The 20,353-nt window shown below is 45.3% G+C and overlaps 1 protein-coding gene across 1 annotated transcript in view; it reads right to left on the bottom strand.

Annotated features, from left to right (window-relative positions):
- The window catches only part of LOC129694728 (dimethyladenosine transferase 1, mitochondrial-like), a 41,054-nt gene extending 21,052 nt beyond the window's left edge, over positions 1–20,002 (bottom strand). Inside the window, exons 1-4 of the mRNA XM_055631475.1 lie at positions 19,872–20,002; positions 12,794–12,944; positions 6,471–6,622; positions 5,032–5,140 (exon numbers count right to left, since the gene is read on the bottom strand). Of these exons, the coding sequence (XP_055487450.1) occupies positions 5,032–5,140; positions 6,471–6,622; positions 12,794–12,926 (394 nt within the window). The 5' untranslated portion in view covers positions 12,927–12,944; positions 19,872–20,002. The remainder of the gene's footprint in view (positions 1–5,031; positions 5,141–6,470; positions 6,623–12,793; positions 12,945–19,871) is intronic.
- Between the last annotated feature and the right edge of the window lie 351 nt (positions 20,003–20,353).

The following is a 20,353-nucleotide window of genomic DNA, read 5'->3' as shown; positions in this document are numbered from 1 at the left end:
CTCAATGCCCCGACCTATGAAGGCAAGCATACCATACACTGCCCACCATAATGTTTGGGACAAAGACCCATCATTTATTTATTTGCCTCTGTACTCCACAATTTGAAAAAAAAAATCACATGTGGTTAAAGTGCACATTGTCAGATTTTAATAAAGGCCATTTTTATACATTTTGGTTTCACCATGTAGAAATGACAGCAGTGTTTATACATAGCCCCCCCCCCATTTCAGGGCACCATAATGTTTGGGACACAAGGGGGTAACTTTTAAATCTCGCCCTGCACGGGAGACCCGACCTTTTCTTGTCGGGTCTCCGTTGTCGTTGGGGCTGCAACGAGGAGCGGCCTCCAACAGGAGAAGACCGGGGGCTCTGGTGCTGATGACTCACTTCACCGTCGCGGAGCTGGCCGAGTCCGGAGCGGGTGGAGCGGTGGTGGAGCACTGCTGCGGCCCGACCTCCGGAGATTCGGAGGCTGCAACTGCGGGTCTGGCGGACGGCGGAACCGGGAGCCCGCGGGTCCCTGGAGGGAGACCGCTTTTCAGGGCTCTCGCAACGGCGACTTCTCCCGCCCGAGTTGCGGGGTTGAAGAGCTCCAGGAGCGGGGCCTGGCATCACCGCCCCGCGCGGCTTGGAATGGCCGCGAGACTCTGCGAGCGCACGCCGGGGGCTCTAACACCAAGACCCGGTGTGCGACCTTGCATCACCCGGCGTGGTTTTAATGGCCGCGGGACAATCGCCATCGCCAGCCGGGGGCTTTGACTTTGACTCTGACATCGAGGGGGAGAGTGCAGTGGAGAGATAAGCTTTTTTGGCCTTCCATCACAGCGATGTGATGGATGTTTATGTAAATTATGTTGTGTCTTGGGTCTATTTGTTTGTAATGTATGGCTGCAGAAACGGCATTTCATTTGGACCTCAAGGGGTCCAAATGACAATTAAATTGAATCTTGAATCTTAAATGAAAGTAGTCATGTTTAGTATTTTGTTGCATATCCTTTGCATGCAATGCTGATTGAAGTCTGTGATTCATGGACATCACCATTTGCTGGGTGTCTTCTCTGGTGATGCCCTGCCAGGCCTGTATTGCAGCCATCTTTAGCTTATACTTGTTTTGGGGGCTAGTCCCCTTCAGTTTTCTCTTCAGCATATAAAAGGCATGCTCAATTGGGTTCAGATCGGATGATTAATTTGGCCACTCAATAATTGGCCATTTTTTAGCTTTGAAAAATTCCTTTGTTGCTTTAGCAGTATATTTGGGATCATTGTCTTGCTGTAGAATGAACTGCCAGCCAATGGGTTTTGAAGCATCTGTTTGAACTTGAGCAGATAGGATGTGTCTATACACTTCAGAATTCATTATGCTACTACCATCAGCAGTTGTATCATCAATGAAGATAAGTCAGCCAGTACCTTCAGCAGCCATACATGCCCAGGCCATAACACCCCCACCACCGTGTTTCACAGATGAGGTGGTATGCTTTGGATCTTGGGCAGTTCCATCTCTCCTCCATACTTTGCTCTTGGCATCACTCTGATACAAGTCAATCTTCGTCTCATCTGTCAACAAGACCTTTTTCCAGAATTGTGGTTGCTCTTTTAAGTGCTTCTTGGTAAACTGTAACCTGGTCACCCTATTTTTGCGGCTAACTAGTGGTTTGCATCTTGCAGTGTAGCCTCTGTATTTCTGGTCATGAACTACGGAAGTGGCGGTGCTGCCCAAGCAGCTGCGGCTCGCTTGCAGTCCGTCTGTCTTTCCTTCAGAGCTTCGGCCGCGGGCCCTGTGGACGGTAACATAGGGAGCTTGCAGGTCCTTGGTTGGTGACCGATTTTCAGGAGCTCCCGCGGCGGCAGCTTTGTCCGGCCCGAGTCGCGGAGTTTGAATCGGCCAGTTCACGGATTTTAAAATCGGCCGCGTGACTTACCATTACTCAGCGGGGGCTTCAACATCGAGAGCCTCGATCACCTCGACGCAGCAGCGGGAAAACAAGCAAGAAAGAGATTCGACTTTTTGCCTTCCAACACAGTGAAGAGATGCCTGGAGATTCACTGTGATGGATGTTTGTGTTAAATTTTGTTAATTGTGTGTTTTGTTGCTTTTTTCTGTCATGACTGCATGGTATGAAATTTCATTCAAACTCGTTCAGGAGTCGGGTGTGGATTTGTCAATGACCAGTGGTCATTGACAAATCTACACCCGACTCCAGAAGAGTGTTTCTGATCTGTCGGACAGGTGTTTGGGGATTGCTCTTTATTATAGAGAGAATTCTTCTGTCATCAGCTGTGGAGATCTTCCTTGGCCTGCCAGTCCCTTTGCGATTAGTAAGCTCACCAGTGCTCTCTTGCTTCTTAATGATGTTCCAAACAGTTGGTTTTGGTAAGCCTAAAGTTTGGCTGATGTCTCTAACAGTTTTATTCTTGTTTCTCAGTTTCATAATGGCTTCTTTGACTTTCATTGGCACAACTTTGGTCCTCATGTTGATAAACAGCAATACAAGTTTTCCAAAGGTGATGGAAAGACTGGAGGAAAGACTAGGTGCTGAGAGCTCTCTTATACCTGCATTAAGGAGGCAATTAAACACACCGGATCAATTACAAACACCTGTGAGGCCATGTGTCCCAAACATTATGGTACCCTGAAATGGGTGGGGACTATGTATAAACACAGCTGTAATTTCTACATGGTGAAACCAAAATGTATTAAAAAAAATTCTTTAATAATATCTGACAATGTGCACTTTAACCACATGTGATTTTCTATTACAAATCTCAAATTGTGGAGTAAAGAGGTAAATAAATAAATGATGGGTCTTTGTCCCAAACATTATGGAGGGCACTGTATACCTTCTTTACCACTCCATCTACTTAGTTGCCAATTTCAGAGACTTATGGAACAGAACACCAAGATCCCTCATGCCATTAATTGTATATTTTCCCCTTACATTAGACAATAGACAATAGGTGCAGGAGTAGGCCATTCGGCCCTTCATGCCAGCACCGCCATTCAATGTGATCATGGCTGATCATCCCCAATCAGTACCCCGTTCCTGCCTTCTCCCCATATCCCCTGACTCTGCTCTCTTTAAGAGTCCTATCTAGCTCTCGAAAGTACCCAGAGAACCGTCCCTCACCGCCCTCTGAGGCAGAGAATTCCACAGACTCACAACTCTCTGTGAGAAAAAGTGTTTCCTCATCTCCGTTCTAAATGGCTCACTCCTTATTCTTAAACTGTGGCCCCTGGTTCTGGACTCCCCCAACATCAGGAACATGTTTCCTGCCTCTAGCGTGTCCAAACCCTTAACAATCTTATATGTTTCATTTGACCTCCCAAAGTGAAACAATGAATTTGATATTAACTGGCTACTGGAGAACCAGCAATCAATAGGATTCAGATTCAATAATAGCCAGAGTATAAAGAAGGATCTCGACCCGAAACATCACCCATTCCTTTTCTCCAGAGATGTTGTCTGACCTGTTACTCCAGCTTTTTGTGTCTATCTTCAGTTTAAACCAGCATCTGCAGTTCCTTCCCTTACATAAGCTCTTCAGTGTTTACTTCCTATGTACTGAAAACCAAGAGCAACCTAGATCGTTATTCTATGTTTAAGAAGGAACTGCAGATGCTGGAAAATCGATGGTAGACAAAAATGCTGGAGAAACTCAGCGGGTGAGGCATGAGAGGCTATGGAGTGAAGGAAATAGGCGACGTTTTGGGTCGAAACCTGAAGCCCGAAACGTTGCCGATTTCCTTCGTTCCATAGGTGCTGCCTCACCCGTTGAGTTTCTCCAACATTTTTGTCTACCTTCGTTATTCTATGTGTTTTATTGTGTATCTTATAATTGAACTAAATATTAGCATTGGTTATAGTTTTACAAATTTTATGTAAAGGGCTGATTTCGGCTTCGAACTGGACAAGGTATTTTAAATGCAACCGATTCAATCTGATTTATAACAATTGGAAAACAATCCATAGCTGAAACGTCTGGCAGTGATTCACTTAATGTAGTGAAGGAGGAAATTATTCTTTAAATGGATCAGTTTCTTTTCATATTCTACAATGCTGTGACAAAAATGAGGAGGCAGCTTTTTGAAATCACGACCACACTTAAAAAGTTTTTAAAGTATAAAAAATGCGCTAAAAGCATATTTAAAATGTGAAAATGAAATAGAATACGAAAAAGAAAATTGCTTAGCCTGTAGGTCAAGACTAGTCTCAGGAAAAACGGAATAACTCAATAGCTGAGGACCTGTGAGGAATTCATAGCAAAAGGATTTGAGTATAGGAGCAGGGAGGTTCTACTGCAATTGTACAGGGTCTTAGTGAGACCATACCTGGAGTATTGCGTACAGTTTTGGTCTCCTAATCTGAGGAAAGACATTCTTGCCATAGAGGGAGTACAGAGAAGGTTCACCAGACTGATTCCTGGGATGTCAGGACTTTCATATGAAGAAAGACTGGATAGACTCGGTTTGTACTCGCTAGAATTTAGAAGATTGAGGGGGGATCTTATAGAAACTTACAAAATTCTTAAGGGGTTGGACAGGCTAGATGCAGGAAGATTGTTCCCGATGTTGGGGAAGTCCAGAACAAGGGGGTCACAGTTTAAAGATAAGGGGGAAATCTTTTAGGACCGAGATGAGAAAAACTTTTTTCACACAGAGAGTGGTGAATCTCTGGAATTCTCTGCCGCAGAAGGTAGTTGAGGCCAGTTCATTGGCTATATTTAAGAGGGAGTTAGATGTGGCACTTGTGGCTAAAGGTATCAGGGGGTATGGAGAGAAGGCAGATACAGGATACTGAGTTGGATGATCAGCCATGATCATATTGAATGGCGGTGCAGGCTCGAAAGGCCGAACGGCCTACTCCTGCACCTATTTTCTATGTTTCTATGATTCTATGAATCAATTAAAAAAAACTTTGAGACCAGTTGTTCGTCAAAATTAATCTCCAACATTCTTTCATCAAGTCCAATTCTCGGGACTGATAACAAACTTCTCAAGTTAACAGTTCAACAGTCATTGCAAAGCTTACCGATTTCCCATTCATTTCGAAATTGTTTTGGAAAAGCTCGTTCCATGTTATAGGTCAGAATGTCTCCATGCACAATGCGAATTTTCCCTGGTGCTGCCTCCGCCATCAACTACATGAAAACATAATTGTACTTAAAATAGTCTCTTATCAATGTATTCCTATATCATTTCTGTTGCAAATACAGTTGGTGATTTTTTTTTTTCAAATACTAATGAATTTGGACAGCAGTGTAAAGGGCCTGTCCCACTTACGCGATTTTTTCCGCGACTTGCCGGCACCCGTCATAATCGCAGCAGGTCTCCGAAAATTTCCAACATGTTGAAAATCCAGCGACGACCAGAAAAAGGTACGACTCTTTGAGCGACTACTCACGACCATACAGACGTCACCCCGCTGTATTTCTTCCTGAGAAGATTTACGGAGGTTCGACTTTACTTCCCTAGAAGATTACGGAGATTAGGCATGTTGAAGAGGATTCTCCTAAACTTCTATAGGTGTACGGTAGGGAGCATTCTGACTGGTTGCATCGTGGCCTGGTTCGGCAACTTGAACGTCCAGGAGCGGAAAAGACTACAAGACTACTCAAGAGTGTTTTACTGTCATATGTCCCAGATGGTACAACGAAATTCTTACTTGCTGCAGCACAACAGAATATGTCAATATGTAATCATTGTATATAGCGGGGGAAGAGAAAAAAATGAAAAAGTTCAATAAATAACAAATATAGTGCAATGATAATAGTCTTTTGCAGTTCAGACCTCATAGCTTATTCGTTGTGTTTAATAGCCTGATGACTGTGGGGAAGAGGCTGTTCCTGAACCTGGACGTTACAGTCTTTAGGCTCCTGCACCTTCTTCCTGATGGCAATGGTGAAATGAGTGTGTGACCAGCATGGTGTGGGCCCTTGATGATTTTGGCTGCCTTTTTTGAGGCAGCGACTACGATAGATCCCTTCGACAGTGGGGAGGTCAAAGCCGGTGATGGACTGGGCAGTGGCCACAAATTGTTGTGGTCTTTTTTGCTCCTGGATGTTCAAGTTGCCGAACCAGGTCATGATGCAACCAGTCACAATGTTCTCTACCATGCACCTGTAGAAGTTTAGGAGAATCCTCTTCGACATGCCGAATCTCAGTAATCTTCTCAGGAAGTAGCGTCGAATCTCTGTAAATCTTCTCAGGAAGAAATGTTGCGGGGTGACGTCTGTATGGTTGTGAGTATTCGCCCAAAGAATCGTACCTTTTTCTGGTCGCCACTGGATTTCCGACATGTTGAACATTTTCGGAGACCTGCTGCGACTGTGACGGGTGCCGGCAAGTCTCCGAAAAAAATCGCGTAAGTGGGACAGGCCCTTAAGGATTAATTTACTAGGGTCATTCGAAAGCTTCCATATCGCACACACAACATTGCTTCCTTCACATTAATACATGACAATGCGCTACCTGTAAGCCAGGAATAAATCTGGTATCTTTCTCCACCACAAGTAGTTCTGCAACACCAGAATTGAGAATAGATCGAGTGATTCCTCCAGGTCCTGGACCAACTTCACACACATAAGCATTCCTTAAATTTCCAGCTTGCCGAACTATTTTATCTGAAAGGCATGTTATGGTATTCATCAAAGTAATATAACAAAATGTGCTAACTTAAAACATTTCAATACAATTGATTAATTAATACTTGTCTGGATCTAAGTGTTACATTTTCTCTTAATGGAACCTTTTATTGCTGCACTGTTCAATATTACACATTTGAACAAGTCCACACCAACAAATACATGCAAAATAATTTAAAACAATTTTTATATGATCAAGGGTAACTTTAGCCATTATCTTACCATTCTAAAACATTCAAGGAAAATAGTTGAGCAGATGTGGTGATTCATTTATTGATACTCTGAAGGTTAAATTGTTGTCTCGGAATTTACGTTTAGTTGAGAGATACAGCGCGAAAACAGGTCCTTCGTCCCACCGAGTACTCACTGATCAGCGATCCCCGCACACTAACACTGCTATGCACACACACACACACACACATTAGGTACCTTTTTTACACTTGTACCAAGCCAAGTAACCTACCAACCTGTACGTCTTTGGAGTGTGGGGGGGAAACCGAATATCTTGGAGAAAACCTACGCAGGTCATGGGGAGAATGTAAAACTCCGTACAGACAGCATCCATCGTTGGGATAGAACCTGGGTCTCTGGTGCTGCAAGCACTGTAAGGCAGCAACTCTACCGCTGCGCCACCGTGCCGCCCTACACATTTGCTCGGTACACAACAGCAACATTAATGCTGCTTACATTTATTAATTAATGCATTGCGCTTCAACTTGTGTAAAGGAAGATAGTTCACGTGAATACTGCTGTCTTTACTTGCTCTTCTTTCCACCGCACTATCTTTGAAGATTTGACAGAACTACATACTGAATGTAAATCAATCTCAATCTAAGGCTCATGTTTACTCATGGAAATGGACCTTTTTTAATAACACGTAATTAATAATGAAATATACGAGCTACTCGGTCCACACAGGGAACAATTTCACCTCTTAAGCAATTGTTAAAAGTTTAAATGTGTATATTGTATTTTTTATCCGTTAATCCAATTATGCCTTCCTTTCGTTTCTCTTCCTTAATACAGTGCATTCAGAAAGTATTCAGACCTTCACTTTTTCCACATTTTGTTACATTACAGCCTTATTTGAAAATGGATTAAATTCTTTTTTTTTTAAATCATCCATCTATACACAATACCTCATAATATAAAAGTGAAAACAGGTGTTTAGAATTTTTTGCAAAGTAATTAATAAGAAATAAATGAAGTATCACATTTCCATAAGTATTCAGACCCTTTGCTATGACAATCAAAATTGAGCTTAGGTTCATCCTGTTTCCATTGATTATTCTTGAGATGTTTCTACAACTTGATTGGAGTCCACCAATGGTAAATTAAATTGATTGTACATGATTTGGAAAGGTACACACACCTGTCTATATAAGGCCCAACAGTTGACAGTGCATGTCAGAGTAACATGAATTTAATCCATTTTAGAATAAGGCTGTAATATAACAAAATGTGGAAAAAGTGAAGGGGTCTGAATACTTTCTGAATGCAGTGTAGATCGGATTTGATTTCAGCCTCCATCAATGTGATTCCTTTCATGACTGAACCCTTAAATATCAGGCTGTATCACCAACACTTAAGAGGAAAAAAACTCAACTGCAGGATGAGCTGTAACATCTAACTAGCGAGGCAAGCCACAATGCCCCATTCTGTCACGATTCGGGTCTTTGAGACTAAATTAAAGGTGTAGACGCAAAGAACTGCAGGTGCTGGTTTACAAAAAGAGGACAAAGTGCAGGAGTAGCTCAGCAGGTGAGGCAGCATCTCTGGAGGACATGGACGGATGACATTTTGGGTCGGGACCCTTCTTCAGGCTGATCGCAGTTGGGGGATATGTCCGAGAGAGGAGAACTTTTTTTTAAGTAAGCATCCCTTGAGGAGACTTCATAATGAAACAGTTGATTTGAAGGAGTTAGTTTTATTTTCCCATCTCCAAAAAAGGTGCAATGCATAAAAGTAAATGTGATCACTTTGACAGATACAAAAAGCGAACAAGCCAAATGGAAAGGGAATAGGCTTCATGGGAGGAAGCAGAGGGTGATGGTGGAAGGTTGTTTTTCAGACAGTTGGAGACCTGTGACTAGTGGTGTGCCCCAGGGATCAGTACTGGGAACATAGCTGTTTGTGGTCTATAGAAACATAGAAAATAGGTGCAGGAGGAGGCCATTCGACCCAGCACCGCCATTCATTGCGATCATGGCTGATTGTCCCCAATCAATAACCCGTGCTTGCCTTCTCCCCATATCCCTCGATTCCACTAGCCCCTAAAGCACTATCTAACTCTCTCTTAAATCCACCCAGTGATTTTGCCACCACTGCCCTCTGTGGCAGGGAATTCCACAAATTCACAACTCTCTGGGTGAAAAAGGTTTTTCTCACCTCAGTCTTAAATGGCTTCCCCTTTATTCTAAAACTGTGGCGCCTATATCAACGATTTAGATGAGAATGAAGAAGACATGATTAGTAAGTTTGCAGATGACACTAAAGTGGCTGGTATCATAGATAGTGAAGTGGTTATCAAAATCTATAGCGGATATTGAACAATTTGGCAAATGGGCCCAGAAATGGTTTATGGAAGTTAATGCAGATAAGTGTGAGGTGTTCTATTTTGGGGAGTCAAACTAGAGCAGGACCTTCACAGTGAATGGCAGAGCCCAGGGGAGTGTTATAGAGCAGAGAGATCTACAAGTTCAGGTACATGGTTCCTTGACAATTGAAAATGGAGGTTAATGCTGGCTAGCAGGGTGTGTTGCATCTTCGGAGTCAAACCAGGGTTGAACCAAAGGTGAATGGTCGGGTGCCCAGGGATGTGTTGTAGAGCAGAGGGATCTAGGAGTACAAGTACATAGTTCCCTTAGAGTGGCATCACAGGTAGAAAGGGTGGTCAAGAAGGTTGTTGGTACAGTGGCCTTCATCATACAGGGTACTGAGTACAGACGTTGGGATGTTATGTTACAGTTGTACAAGACTTTGGTGAGGCCGCATTTGGAGCATTATGTTTAGTTTTGGTCACCCTGCTGAAGGAAGGATGTTGTTAAACTTGAAAGAGTGCAAGGAAAATTTACTTGAGTATTGCCAGGACTTGAGGGCCAGAGGTCTCGGAAGATTTTTGGCAGTCTAGGGCTTTACTCCTTGGGTGTAGGAGATGTACAAGATCTTATAGAGGTGTACAAGATCATGAGGCAAAGCGATAGGGTGAATGCACAGAGTCAATAGACAACAGACAATACGTGCAGGAGTAGGCCATTCGGCCCTTCGAGCCAGCACCGCCATTCAATGTGATCATGGCTGATCATCCCCAATCTTTGACCAAGATTAGGGAAATGAAAAACCTGAGTACATAATAGAGACCTGAAGGGTAAGTTTTTCACACAGAGGAGGGTGGGTATATGGAACAAGCTGTCATATACCCAGCTGTACACAACATTTAAAAGACATTTTGACTGACATGGATAGGCAAGGTTTAAAGGGATATGGGCCAAATGCAGGCGTGCCTAGTGTAGATGGGGCATTTTGGTCACATGGCAAATTGGGCTGAAGGGCTCGTTTCTATGCTGTACGGGTCTAAGCCTTTTTCCTGCCCAGAATTGTTTTTACAACTTACCAATTTAGCACTTATGCTAGAAAATATTAAGCGCCTACCATAATTAATATCCCTCATAACCAACATCCACTTTATTGTTAAAACTGAACTTTCACGTTAATTTGCAAGTCAGTACCATCCATTCCTGCTGAATATGGTAACAGGAATGGCATGACATGGGTGGGATGTTTGTAGGGATATGGGCAAGTAGGACTAGTGTAGCCGGGACATGTTGGCTGGTGTGGGCAAGTTGGGCCGAAGGGCCTGTTTCCACGCTGTATCACTAGGACTATGACAAAGTTAGCTCTTTTGCACTTCTTGAATGTCTACTCAGACCCTCCCAAAAAAAGGCATCATGCGGTCATTGATTTCCCTATTGTGAACCATTCTGTAGGAAGGAACAGCTTTACTACCTGTTAAGAACACACATTGTTCTGATAATTTTGATGTTAGGGGAGCATTCCTACTGCGATACAAAGGTTAGAACAACATCACTCGATTTCTGCAAATTCGGATTCCTAACCGAAAAGATATCCACCAGGATACACAAGTCTGGTAGATACCTTCATTGTCATAAGGTTATAAGTAATAGGAGTAGATTTAGGCCACTCAGCCCATCAAGTTTACTCAGCCATTCAATCATGGCTGATCTATCATTCCCCCCTAACCCCATCCTCCTGCCTTCTCCCCATAACCACTGACACCCATACTAATCCAGAATCTATCTATCTCTGCGTAGAAATATCCACTGACTTGGCCTCCACAGCCTCCTGTGGCAAACAATTCCACATTCATCATCCTCTGACTAAAGAAATCTCTCCTTATCTCCTTCCGAAAGGAACATCCTTTAATTTTGAGACTATGACCTCTAGTCCTAGACTCTCCCACTGGCCATCATGTCATCTTAAAGGCTGTGGAATTCCTAGCCCAATCACTATCATGAACAGATTGGCCTCTTTGAAGAATTGCAAAATCTGCACTAACTCCTGGAAGTCTCTAGTGCTCAAAGTGGAGGAGTATTTGGGATGGGATTGAGGGAGGCAAGATCAAGCATCGCAAGCAGACAAATGCCGTGCATATGTAGAAGCAGGAGTGGGCCACCTCACAAACTACCCACCAACTATCCCGTCACCCACTATCTACCCAACGGTGGAAGGTTTTACCTCACGACCCTCAAAGCGCAAGTGGGAATCACCCTCACTCTTTGAGGGCCAATAGGGAAGGGATCTCATAAAGTCCGAAAAGAGAAACAAAATGTTGGAGTAACTCAGAGGGACAGACAACATCTCTGGAGAGAAGGAGTGGGTGGTGTTTCAGGTCGACCCGAAACGTCACCCATTCCTTCTCTCCAGAGATGCTGCCTGTCCCACTGAGTTACTCCAGCTTTTTGTGTATATCTTCGGTTTAAACCAGCTCCTTCCTACACATCTCATAAAGTCCTCCCTCTTAATACAGTAGGAGCAGAGAAACATAGAAAATAGGTGCAGGAGTAGGCCATTCGGCCTCCCTTCCGGCTGATCATCCAGAATCAGTACCCCGTTCCTGCTTTTTCTCCATATCCCTTGATTCCGTTAGCCCTCAGAGCAAAATCTAACTCTCTCTTGAATACATCACACCACACCAACTGGCTAATAAAAGAATGGTCATGCAAGGGCCATGGTCCCTGGCAAACTCAAAATGGCATGAAAATTATTCCATTAGTTCTGTCTTTCTCCAGGGAAGATTGAGAAGATAACAACACAATCGGCAGATTTTCTACCAACACTTACTAAAAACGCCCTAAAGATCAATGATCAGCCGGAGTAGCAGGACATGGTGACATAGGGGAAGAACTGGTGGAGACAGGTAGCGTGTTTGCAGGTCGTGGCTGGGCGGCGTTGCCAGTTGCCAGAGGGTGGGTGGGTGGGTGGGATCCTACAACAGTTGGGTCAGCCAGTGGATCATGCGAGCACAGCCTGCAGCAGCTGCACAGACCGGCGGTGGAAGGTGCCAATCTGCTGGGCCAGCTCGATTTGAGAGAATTTTGCTAAAAATTCTGCTTGTTGACACGTGTTGGGAAACTAAAGATGCCACATTTTTCTCAGGAACGCGGTGGCCGAATAATTGGAGCATTGTGTACAGATATCTGTGCGTGATGTTATTATCTGTTCCCTACAAAACCAACAGAGCCTATGTACGGGTCTAATGTAATTTTGGCAGCTTCAATAAAATCGCAACTCCCCGACCGTGCTGTTTAAGGAACTCCGATATGTACTAGTCTGCACATACACTTGTTTGTCCAGCAATATATAAACCCGAGTCATCTATGCTCTGAATAAACTGTCTCCTGGGGCAGTTCCTCCGTGATATCATGTAATAACGTCTCACTCTCCATAAGTCCGAGTCCTCAACTGATTTCGCTGACAGGGCCCCTATTTCAATGAACCAGTGTTGCCAAGATACCAGTGAGCAAATAAGAACCTCCCTATCTTCTGAGACCTAAATCGGACTTTTCACAGGCCTGGAAATTACAAGCAGGCATCAGACTGTAAGACTACACGTTAAAGCCAAATAGTTACCTGTTAATCTTAAATCCAACAGGAAATTCTGAGAAAGTTGCTTTTCCGCTCTCAAATTATACAACTTGATAATTTCCCTGATGGTGGGAAGTGGAGGCAAACGGAAAGAAGCAATTCTTCCTCTTGCAGCCATGGTCCAGCCTCCTTGCTCCTAGAAGTACCGAGAAATATGTTAAGGCACGAAACACTCAAATGTAAAACATCTACAGGTTTACAGGTTAGTTTATTGTCACGTGTACCGAGGTGCAGTGAAAAGCTTTTGTTGCGTGCTAACCAGTCAGCAGAAAGACAATACATGATTACAATCGATCCATTTAGAGTTTTACCACGTGGAAACAGGCCCTTCGGCCCAACTTGATCACACCGGCCAACATGTCCCAGCTACACTAGTCCCACCTCCCTGCATTTGGTCCATATCCCTCCAAACCTGTCCCTATCCATGTACCTGTCTAACTGTTTCTTAAACGTTGGGATAGTCCCTGCCTCAACTACCTCCTCTGTCAGCTTGTTCCATACACTCACCACCATGTGTGTGGAAAAAGTTACCCCTCAAATTCATATTTAAATCTTTTCCCCTTCAACTTGAACCTACGTCCTCTAGTCCTCGATTCCTCTACTCTGGGCAAGAGACTCTGCGCATCTACCTGATCTATTCCTCTTATGATTTTATACACCTTTATAAGATCACCCCCTCATCCTCCTGTGCTCCAAGGAATAGAATCCCAGCCTGCTCAACCTCTCCCTATAGCTCACACCCTCTAGTCCTGGCAACATCCTCGCAAATCTTCTCTGAACCCTTTCAAGCTTGACAACATCTTTCCTATTCCCAGAACTGAACACAATACTCTAAATGCGGCCTCACCAACATCTTATACAACTGCAACATGACCTCCCAGCTTCTATTCTTATTGAGCAACCAGGGTGAAGAATATGAATTAATTAATTAGTTAATCAAAGGCTGTCAGGTAAAATAATCAATTCAGGGCATAAGTCAGGTACAGAAACTGAAATAAAGACAAATAAATACTGCATTCATAGAAAAATAAAAGGGATAAAAATGAAAGTTGTTGGCTTCTTAAGAAAGATCTTCTCGTGAACCACAGATGAACACATTCCATCCTGTAAAACGTTCTCTATTAGTACGGGTGTCAGGGGTTACGGGGAGAAGACAGGAGAATGGGGTTAGGAGGGTGACATAGATCAGACATAATTGAATGGCGGAGTAGACTTGATGGGCCGAATGGTCTAATTCTGCTTTTATCACATGAATTTATAACTTAACTTTTAGTTACAGAGAGGATGTTTGGCAGATTATTATTATCATGGGATGAATAGAACACTTCAATGGAAAGTAAAGGTAATCTTATTATTATTCTTACAGCAAAATCCAGCCGTGTTTTATCTGGATTACCGTTGTGAAGAAGTCAGGAGCCCGAATTGCTGGAACTACTTGAATTGAACACTGGCAGGTAGATTATTCATTAGTAGGTGTCACCTGATTCCTCTCATCACTCTGCTGATGACTGAGAGCTGGTTTGGGAAATAATTCAATGGCTAGATTTCGTCAAGCTAGCAAGTACTCTCTTGAACATCCACAGGTGTACAGGAGAGAGAGAGATATTAGAAACATAGAAAATAGGTGCAGGAGGAGGCCATTCAGCCCTTCGGGCCAGCACCGCCATTCATTATAATCATGGCTGATCGTCCCCTATCAATAACCCGTGCCTGCCTTCTCCCCAAATCCCTTGACTCCACTAGCCCCTAGAGCTCTATCTAACTCTCTCTTAAATCCATCCAGTGATTTGGCCTCCACTGCCCTCTGTGGCAGGGAATTCCAGAAATTCCCAACTTTCTGGGTTAAAAAGTTTTTTCTCACCTCAGTCTTAAATGACCTCCCCTTTATTCTAAGACTGTGGCCCCTGGTTCTGGACTCGCCCCACATTGAGAACATTTAAGAGAGATTTAGATAGAGCTCTAGGGGCTAGTGGAATCAAGGGATATGGGGAGAAGGCAGGCACGGGTTATTGATTGGGGACGATCAGCCATGATCACAATGAATGGCGGTGCTGGCTCCCCCTGCACCAATTTTCCATGTGTCTATGTTTATCCCCAGTGTGTAGGACAGTGTTACTGTATGGCGAGATTGCTGGTTAGCATGGACTCAGTGGGCCGAGGGCTTGTTTCCATGATGTATCTCTAAAGACTGAAGTTTAAAGGACGGTGGGTGCATGGAGCGAGCTGCCGGAGGAAGTTGAAGCCGGCTTAATAACATCATTTAAAAGACATTTGGACAGGTACATGGATACGAAATGTTTAGAAGGATATGGGCTAAACACAGGTAAATGGAACTAACTAGGTCATAATGTATGAATTGAGTCAAAGGGCCACTTTCAATGCTGTATCTCGGAATCTACAATGATTTTGGATTTGCACCAACATAAAACTTATAGACAATAGATGCAGGAGTTGGCCATTCGGCCCTTTGAGCCAGCACCGCCATTCAATGTGATCATGGCTGATCATCCACAATCAGTACCCCATTACTGCCTTCTCCCCATATCCCCTGACTCCGCTATCTTTAAGAGCTCCATCTAACTCCCTCTTGAAAGTATCCAGAGAATCAGCCTCTACTGCCCTCTGAGGTAGAGAATCCCACAGGTTCACAACTCTTTGGGGAAAAAATGTTTTCCTCATCTCCGTTCTAAATGGCTTACCCCTTATTCTTAAACTGTGGCCCCTGGTTCTGGACTCCCCCAACATCGGGTACGCGTTTCCTGCCTCTAGCGTGTCCAATCCCTTAATAATCTTATATGTTTGAGAATCTTGGAGCATAACTTCAAATCAAGGACCAAAAATAGTCCATGATTCCCTAATTCCCTAAAACACAGCTGGTGTTTGAAATGACATGGAATGCTCACAATCACGTATCAAACTTGACTATTTTTTTAAAAAGCAGGATTGATCTCAACGTAAATCTTGAGACCAAATCGCCTACAAAGCTTTGTCAGATTCCCTAACAAATGGAACAGCATCCCTCTTCCCATCAGAACTGCCCCCTCCATCAACTCTTTTAAAAGCCCCGTCCCACTGTACGAGTTCATTCAAGAGTTCTCCCGAGTTTGCCCTGATTCGAACTCGGAGATTTACGGTAATAGCCGTTCGTAGGTACTCGGGGCTCTCGTGGACATTTTTCAACATGTTGAAAAATCTTCACGAGTCTTCCCGAACTTACCGCGTTTCCCGAATACCTGTCGTTAGCGTTACGAGTCGCTAAGAGACGTCCCCGAGTTCCGACGTACCCGCTATGTACATTCTACGTGCTTCCACGAGTTTGATTTTTTTTTAAACTCGGGAGAGCTCTTGAATGAACTGGTACAGTGGGACAGGGCTTTTAGTCTAGATTTAAAACGTATTTCTACTCTCAAGCCTTTCTTGAGGTCCTCTGAGGGAGCTCTGTAGGTATGTATTTATGTATGTATTGTTGAGGTATGTACCACTGTTTGTAGCATGTTAGTACCCGCACTGATGTAAAACACTTTGGTCAATGAGATGTTTAAGAAGGAACTGCAGATCGGGATCAGACTGAAGAAGGGTTTCGGCCCGAAACGTCGCCTATTTCCTTCGCTCCATAGATGCTGCTGCACCCGCTGAGTTTCCCCAGCTTTTTTGTGTACCTTTCGTCAATGAGAGTTGTTTTTAAATGCTATAGAAATAAAATTGACGACATCTCTTCTTTCTGCACTGTATGTCTTTTAGTTTAGTTTAGATACAGCATGGAAGCATGTTCTTCAGCCCACCAAGTCCACACTGACCATCAATCACCCATTCTACTTCTAAGTTATTAAACTTTCTAATTCACTCCCTACACATAAGGGCCAATTTTCAGAGGCCAATTAACCTGCAAACCCACATGTCTTTGGGATGTGGGAGGAAACCGGAGCAAACCCACACTGTCACAGGGAGAATGTGCAAACTCCACACAGACAGCACCCAAAGTCAGGATCGAACCAGGGTCCCTGGTGCTGTGAGGCAGCAGCATTACTGTGCCATTGTGTCTCCCTTGTAATAGACCAATAACATTTGAAAAGAACAAAAATCTTAACTTTACCTGCCTTTTAAAATCTTTATCCATAGGCCTTTAAACAAGCAAGTGACTTAAAAATGTTTATTAATTTACTTTATTCATTTTTACAATAGGTGCAGGAGTAGGTCATTCGGCCCTTCGAGCCAGCACCACCCTTCAATATGATCATGGCTGATCATCCCCAATCAGAACCCCGTTCCTGCCTTCTCCCCATATCCCCTGACTGCGCTACCTTTAAGAGCCCTATCAAGCTCTCTCTTGAAAGTATCCAGAGAACCGGCCTCCACCGCCCTCTGAGGCAGAGAATTCCACAGACTCACAACTCTCTGTGAGAAAAAGTGTTTCCTCATCTCCAATGGCTTGCTCCTTATTATTAAACTGTGGCCCCTGGTTCTGGACTCCCCCAACATCGGGAACATATTTCCTGCCTCCAGCGTGTCTAAACCCTTAAAAATCTTATACGTTTCAATAAGATCCCCTCTCATCCTAAATTCCAGCGTGTACGAGCCCAGCCGCTCCATTCTCTCAGCATATGACAGTCCCGCCATCCCGGGAATTAACCTTGTAAACCTACGCTGCACTCCCTCAATAGCAAGAATGTCCTTCCTCAAATTAGGGACCAAAACTGCACACAATACTCCAGGTGTGGTCTCACTAGGGCCCTATACAACTGCAGAAGGGCCTCTTTGCTCCTATACTCACAACTCCTCTTGTTATGAAGGCCAACATGCCATTCATTATCACTTTACTCAACCCACCTCTCCCCCATTTTGCCAATACCTCAGATAGATACAAAAGGCTGGAGTAACTCAGTGGGACACGCAGAAGGAATAGATGGCGTTTCGGGTCAAGACCTTTCTTCAGACTGAAAATCAGGGGAGAGGGAGACACAGACATATGGAAGGGTGAGGTGTAAAAACGAGACATCAAAGGAGATGGAGATGAAGGAAAATGTAGAATAGGACATTGTTAGCTCGGAAAAGGTGACAACAAACCAAACAGATATAAAATCTAATCAAAGGGGCAGTCAGACTGGTCAGAGAACTGGGAAAGGGTCTGACCCACTTAGATGATTTTTTAGGCGACTGTCACAGTCGTAGCAGGTCACCTAAAAAGCGGCGACTGGACCTCCTCCCTACGACAACCTACCACCTAGTCGACATCAAGCTACCGACAACTCATTAGGTCGTCCACCTACGAGCACACAGGCGACAACCAAAGTCAACCTACTTCCACCCCCGACAAGCTACGACAAGCAACGACCCTGTCGTCGACAACTGGAGACAACTAATTCAGTTGCCGGTACCTGTCGCTGGTTGACATAGGTAGTCGCCAAAGTCAGCAACCGGCGACAACTTACGTCTCCTGGCGACAACCTGCGTCATCCTGGCGACAACCTCCGACAGCACCTACGTCAGGAGAAGACAAGCTACGCCAAGCCCACAGTTGCTGAAAAGTTTTGAACATTTCAAAATCCAGCGGCAACCAGAAAAACGTTACGACTGTTTAGGCGACTACTCACGACCATACAGGCGTCACCCCGCAACCATGTGGCAACAGCCTGTAGTCACCAAAAAAAAAATCGCCTAAGTGGGACGGGGGCTGAAGGGGGAGCGACGCAGAGAGGGGGAAAGGAAGGGTTACTTGAAGTTAGAGAAGTGAACGCTGGGCTGTAAACTGCCCAAGCGAAATATGAGGTGCTGTTCCTCCAATTTGCGCTGGGCCTCACTCTAGGTACCATATCCTTGCCAGCATCATCTCCACTCTGGGGTCAAATCCTTCATACTCATTCCCTTCCTTCCTTCCTTCCTCTCCAGTGCTCAGTTACTTGCTTCCATGTTCCTGTCCCCTCTTCCTGTTTCCCCCAATGCTCCTCCTCATTCAGAATCCCCCTTGCATATAAATGCCCAGACCCTTCATCTCAATGACCCCAGACCCTTCACCTCAATGACCCCAGACCCTTCATCTCAATGACCCCAGACCCTTCATCTCAATGACCCCAGACCCTTCATCTCAATGACCCCAGACCCTTCATCTCAATGACCCCAGACCCTTCATCTCAATGACCCCAGACCCTTCACCTCAATGACCCCAGACCCTTCATCTCAATGACCCCAGACCCTTCACCTCAATGACCCCGGACCCTTCACCTCAATGACCCCAGACCCTTCATCTCAATGACCCCAGACCCTTCACCTCAATGACCCCGGACCCTTCACCTCAATGACCCCAGACCCTTCACCTCAATGACCCCGGACCCTTCATCTCAATGACCCCGGACCCTTCATCTCAATGACCCCAGACCCTTCACCTCAATGACCCCGGACCCTTCATCTCAATGACCCCAGACCCTTCACCTCAATGACCCCAGACCCTTCACCTCAATGACCCCAGACCCTTCACCTCAATGACCCCAGACCCTTCACCTCAATGACCCCGGACCCTTCATCTCAATGACCCCAGACCCTTCACCTCAATGACCCCGGACCCTTCATCTCAATGACCCCGGACCCTTCCTCTCAATGACCCCAGACCCTTCATCTCAATGACCCCGGACCCTTCCTCTCAATGACCCTGGACCCTTCATCTCAATGACCCCAGACCCTTCATCTCAATGACCCCAGACCCTTCATCTCAATGACCCCAGACCCACTTGTGCAGCAGTTCTACCCCCCGGGTTTCATTGCAACACAACATTCCTGATCTCCTCAATCTGCTCTGCCCCATTTATAAATCCCCCCTCTTGCAGGGTCCTTGATCAAGTGCCCGCACTTCCCCACCACGACCCTATTCCCGGCCGGGCAGGACAGGGCAGGACAGGACAGGGAGACCGGCGGTCGTTCCTCTCACTCCACGCCGAGGCTCTGCAGCTCCGCACGGGAGAGAGGGAGGGCGGGCGGACGAGACGGCAATGAAGCTGCAGCTGCCGAATCCAAACTAAACCCCCTCCAAACAAACATGCGCGCACACACTGCAAGCCCGCTGCCATCTTACCCGCCGCGGACATCAACGCCACTGATCGTCACTTTCGCTGCCCATTCACAGCCACGGCTTCTTGCAACAAGAACCATTCACAGCGCCCGTGGGCGGGATGTGCCGCTGTAGGGGACGGGCTTGCACTCGCAGCCGTGCAGCACCAGCACTGGCACCGGACTGGCACTAACACAAGCACTGGCACTGGCACTGGCACTGGCACTGGCACCGCACTGGCACTGGCACTGGCAGCGGCACAGGCACTAACACAAGCACTGGTGCTGGCACTGGCACTAACACAGGCACTGGAACTAACGCAAGCACTGGCACCGGCACCAGCATTGACACTAGCACTAACACAAGCACTGGCACTAACACAAGCACTGTCACTAGCACAGGCACTGGCACTGGCACTGGCACTAACACTGGCACTGGCACTAACACAAGCACTGGCACCGGCACCAGCACTGACACTAGCACTAACACAAGCACTGGCACAGGCA

Source organism: Leucoraja erinacea, unplaced genomic scaffold (assembly GCF_028641065.1).
Source record: "Leucoraja erinacea ecotype New England unplaced genomic scaffold, Leri_hhj_1 Leri_779S, whole genome shotgun sequence".
NCBI lineage: Eukaryota > Metazoa > Chordata > Chondrichthyes > Rajiformes > Rajidae > Leucoraja > Leucoraja erinaceus.
The sequence above is the reverse complement of the archived record's forward strand: the minus strand, read 5'-3'. Positions and strand labels throughout refer to the sequence as shown.